At 31.8% G+C, this 5,343-nt stretch overlaps 2 protein-coding genes across 2 annotated transcripts in view; one reads left to right on the top strand and one right to left on the bottom strand.

The window, feature by feature from the left end:
* The window catches only part of LOC131983442 (acrosin-like), a 3,497-nt gene extending 663 nt beyond the window's left edge, over positions 1-2,834 (bottom strand). The window contains exons 1-3 of the mRNA XM_059348151.1: positions 2,682-2,834; positions 989-1,163; positions 7-199 (exon numbers count right to left, since the gene is read on the bottom strand). Coding sequence (XP_059204134.1) covers positions 7-199; positions 989-1,163; positions 2,682-2,733 — 420 coding nt within the window. The 5' untranslated portion in view covers positions 2,734-2,834. The remainder of the gene's footprint in view (positions 1-6; positions 200-988; positions 1,164-2,681) is intronic.
* Positions 2,835-4,152: 1,318 nt separating this feature from the next.
* Positions 4,153-5,343, top strand: part of cln3 (CLN3 lysosomal/endosomal transmembrane protein, battenin) — a 28,709-nt gene continuing 27,518 nt past the window's right edge. The window contains exon 1 of the mRNA XM_059348718.1: positions 4,153-4,362. Coding sequence (XP_059204701.1) covers positions 4,290-4,362 — 73 coding nt within the window. The 5' untranslated portion in view covers positions 4,153-4,289. The remainder of the gene's footprint in view (positions 4,363-5,343) is intronic.

Genomic DNA, 5,343 nt, shown 5'->3' with positions numbered 1-5,343 from the left:
GATGGCGGAGACCTGTTTGGAGAACCTGATCTTCTTCTTCAGCTTCACCAGAGCGATGTCGTTAACGTACCCGGAGCTCAGAGCGCCGTACTTTTCATCAGGGACGATGGTGTCCACCTGCATGTAGCGCTCGGCCCCCACCTCCAGGCTGTGGGCGCCCACCCACACCACGCAGCGGTCCAGCTTAGGGGGAGGGTCCCTGACCACACACACACACACACACACACACACACACACACACACACACACACACACAAGCATTTTTTCTCATTATTTTGACTTTTTCGTGATTTTTATTTCTTATTTTGACTTTTTTGTTGTTATTTTGACTTTTTTCCTCGTTATTTTGACTTTTTTGTCGTTATTTTTGACTTTTTGTCAATTTTTTTTCGTGATTTTTTTGTCGTTACTTTGACTTTTTCCTCATTATTTTGACTTTTTTTCATTATTTTGACTTTTTTTCATTATTTTGACTTTTTTCTCATTATTTTGACTTTTTGTCGTTATTTTGACTTTTTTCTCGTTATTTTGACTTTTTTCTCATGATTTTGACTTTTTATTTTAGAATACTTCTTCCACCACCGTGTAGCCCCAAGATGATTCCAGTAGAACTGATTAAAACATATTAAATATGACAACAGAATGGTCCTGATAATAACCCTTTATCAGGCAAAGAACTATATTTGGTAACTTCAGGTAATATTTCGAGAAAAAAGTTGCAAATTTACTAGATTAAAGTAGAGATAAAGATTCAAAGTAAAAAAGATTCACCACTTTAAATCTCAGAAATCTGCACATTATTTTCTCATAGATTTGCCACTTTAATCTAGTAAACTTTTTTCTCAAAATATTATTTTCGTATGTTTTTTTACACATTCTGGCTGTATGTAATATCCTCCAATATTCTCTAGGGTTGAAATTTGGAATTTGCAAGTATTTCAATGAGTGCCCTATTAAGGGTTAATGCGTGTTATAGGATCAGACTCACGTCACCCAGCAGTGTGCAGCAGTGAGGATCCACTGACTGTTGAGGATGGTTCCTCCACAGCGCCACTTTTTGACCCCATCAGACGTGATGTTGAGGTGAACCATCCAGGGCCACTTGTTCTTCAGAGCGTCCTGACCGCCCACGATGGAGCTGCTCACCTCCGCACCCAGCACACCTGGACAACACCACTCAAACGTTACACCAGCTCTGTCTCTAACCTTCACACTGCAAAAAAGGTGTTTAGTCTAAAAACCAGATCAAACAGTAAATCTGAGGGAAATGATCTTGCTGCATGGACAGATAATTTACCTCGACAAGATTTATTAAATTAAGATTATTAAATCTAGAAATAAGCATGTTGAACGCTTAAAATAAGAAGTTAACTCTTAAAACCAGATAAATGATCTAACACTTCTAAATCTAAAGATTTTTTTATCTTAGTAAGAACCAAATAATCATCAGGTCACTCTGCTCGGGGCAGGTCATCACTGCTGGCAGCTTTACTTTATCTGGTTTTAAGAGAAACATTTATTGTGACCTTATTGAATCTGGCAAAAAATCTCCCAACAAATACCCCATTACAAAAAAACTAAAACTAATAAAAAAAGTGACAAATTTACAAGAAAAAAGTGACAATTTACGGGAAAAATGTCTCAAATTTACAGAAAAAAAGTGACAAATTTAAAGGAAAAAGTGACAAATTTTACAAGAAAAGGTGACAAATTTTACAAGAAAAGGTGACAAATTTATGGGGAAAAAGTGACAAATTTACCAAAAAAAAGTGCAAATTTACAAAAAAAAATATAATAAATTTACAAGAAAAAAGTGACAAATATACGGGTAAAAATTCTCAAATTTCTGAGAAAAAAAGTGACAAACTTACAAAAAAGCATGACAAATTTACAAGAAAAAGTGACAAATTAACAAAAAAAACATGACAAATTTACAAGAAAAAAGTGACAATTTACGGAAAAAAATCTCAAATTTAAAGAAAAAAAGCAACAAATTTACAAGAAAAAAAGTGACAAATTTACAAGAAAAAAGTGACAAATTTACAAAAAAAAAAAAAGACAAATTTAGGAGAAAAACATGACAAATTTACAAGAAAAAAGTGACAAATTACGGGAAAAAATTCTCAAATTTATGAGGAAAAAAGTGATAAATTTACAAGAAAAAGTGACAAATTTACAAAAAAACATGACAAATTTACAAGAAAAAAGTGACAATTTACGGGAAAAAATTCTCAAATTTACGAAAAAAAAAGTGACAAATTTACAAGAAAAAGTGACAAATTAATGGGGAAAAAGTGACAAATTTACAAAAAAACCATAGTAAATTTACAAGAAAAAAGTGACAATTCAAAAAAAAAAACATAATAAATTTACAAGAAAAAAGTGACAATTCACGGGAAAAAATTCTCAAATTTACGAAAAAAAGTGACAAATTTACAAGAAAAGGTGACAAATTAAAAAACTTCAAAAAACCAAAGCATTTTACAAAAAATCTAAACTAACCAAAACTAGCAAACTCACTCTGAAAACTAATGAAAACTAACTGAATTTGAAAACAAAAATTGACAACAAAATTAAAACTAAAACTAATGAGAAATCCAGAACTATTCTAACCTTGCTTGGCCCTAGAGCTGATAAACTACCCTCGTCTCACTAAATGTTGTGGTGTTTGTGCGTCTCACCTGCCGTGTTGTGGATCAGCACCAGCACGGTGACGAGTCCGATGAACGCCATGGTTGTCTGAGAGAAGCTGAGGCTGCAGCAGCTTTATATCCAGAGAGGAACTTCTTATCAGCTCCATCACACCTCCTCCTAGTGTCCAACCACATCTGTGCTGTGAGCTCCAGCTTTAAGATCCTGATATAGAAGTAACAGCAGTTAGATAGTTCAGATAACAGACTGAAACTCTCAGTGGTGGAAAATAACTAAGTACATTTCCTCAAGTACTGTCCTGCCCTTCAGAGTCTAACTACAGTAGCTACATTTATGGTCAAAACTGAGTTATGACTAAAAATGAACTCCTTGATGTCTGATTTATCTTGTGACAAAGGTTTAGAATTCAATTTTGCTTTATTTCAGAGAAATAATGATATGAAAACCATAAAATCCAACTCAAAATCAAGCGGTAATTGCACTTATCACGGTCTGCTTTGGATATATATACTAATTTAAACATGAAAATAATAGAAATTATACGTTTATTTGAAAGGGAAATTATTATCTAGATAGTGATGAAGTAAAAAAGTGAGATAGAATTATATTAAGACTAAAATATAATATTTATCTATAATATTAAGTCTAAAATACACAAATCTTTGAATAGTGTTGTTAAACACTTTTAAACACATTCATAACAAAATCAATTTGAAAATGTTTATTCACTGAAAACTAAATATAAAAGCTGAAAGAAGACAACAACATCACTATTAGAAGCTTTTACAGTAAAACCAGAAAACAGATACTACATTTTTGGGGTCAAAGGTCAAATAAATCATGATTTTTTATCATAAAATGACATCATCAATACATGTAGAAATAAGTCTCATATCACTGATCTACCTATAACACATTTGGCTGGACAGTTAAAAAAACGTTAAAAAAAACTTTAAAGCAGTTTTCCACAGTTTAACCCTTTGATAGTTACTGCAGTTAGACTCTGTAGGACAGAATACTTAAGTACAATTTTGAGGTACTTGTACTTTACTTGAGTATTTCCATTTTATGTAACTTTATACTTCTACTCCACTACATTTAGCTAACAGCTTTACTTACTTTTCAGAGATTGATTGATTGAAGATTGAGATTTAACATAAAAAACATGATTTTAAATTATTATCCATATTTACACAAACACTTCTGTTAATTTTTTATCTATTTAAATCTGGCATATTTTAAATTATTAATTATTTTATAGTTTTTTGTTATTTAATTCTGTTGACTTTTATTTTATTTTTATTTTTTTACATTTTATTATGTATTTCAAGAGTAGCTTTAAGAAAAAAAATCTTCTGAGATTTCTTGCCACAACATGGACTAATTCAAAGAATATAACAGAAGGAAAGTGTGAAAGGAGTTTAGTCCAGCAGGTGGCGGTAAATGCAACGAAAAGGATGCCAACTGCCAATAAACACCAAAGAAGAAGAAAGAAGAAGGTTCCGGGCTGGCTCTGTTTCTACGGGGAGTGATTTTGATGAGACACTGCATTGACTGTGACGTCGTTAAAGTTTACTAACAGTAATATCAGCTGTTCAACCAGCAGACTGTTACCGTGTTACTGAGGAACCAGGTGGATGATGGAGAACAGTGTGAACTCTGACCCGGCTGGAGGCTCCGGGACCCCCGGGACAGGTCCTCACAATGACGGTAGGTCAGAATACAGAGGGACACATCTCATGACTGTCAGTCTGTTTAACTAGTAGGAGGGAGCTGATATGGAGAAACACCTAAAAAATTCTCCCAAAAGGTTTCTCAGCTGTTTCTTGTAGTATCAGATGTTCTTAATAACAGACTAAAAGTCAATCTGACACTAGAAAGGAGTCATTTTAAAGCCTCCAACACTAGACAAAGACACATGAGGAAGGAGAAATAATAATAATAATAATAATAATAATAATAGCCTCCAACACTAGACACATGAGGAAGGAGAAATAATAATAATAATAATAATAATAATAATATTAATAGCCTCCAACACTAGACAAAGACATGAGGAAGGAGAAATAATAATAATAATAATAATAATAATAATAATAGCCTCCAACACTAGACAAAGACATGAGGAAGGAGAAATAATAATAATAATGATAATAATAATAATAATAATAATAATAATAGCCTCCAACACTAGACAAAGACATGAGGAAGGAGAAATAATAATAATAATAATAATAATAATAATAATAATAATAATAATAATAATAGCCTCCAAAACTAGACAAAGACATGAGGAAGGAGAAATAATAATAATAATAATAATAATAATAATAATAATAATAGCCTCCAAAACTAGACAAAGACATATGAGGAAGGAGAAATAATAATAATAATAATAATAATAGCCTCCAACACTAGACAAAGACATAAGAGGAAGGAGAAATAATAATAATAATATTAATAATAATAATAGCCTCCAACACTAGACAAAGACACATGAGGAAGGAGAAATAATAATAATAATATTAATAGACCCCAACACTAGACAAAGACACATGAAGAAGGAGAAATGATAATAATAATAATAATAATAATAATAATAGCCTCCAACACTAGACAAAGACACATGAAGAAGGAGAAAGAATAATAATAATAATAATAATAATAATAATAATAATATTAATAGCCTCC

This window comes from Centropristis striata, chromosome 13 (genome assembly GCF_030273125.1).
Source record: "Centropristis striata isolate RG_2023a ecotype Rhode Island chromosome 13, C.striata_1.0, whole genome shotgun sequence".
NCBI lineage: Eukaryota > Metazoa > Chordata > Actinopteri > Perciformes > Serranidae > Centropristis > Centropristis striata.
The sequence above is the reverse complement of the archived record's forward strand: the minus strand, read 5'-3'. Positions and strand labels throughout refer to the sequence as shown.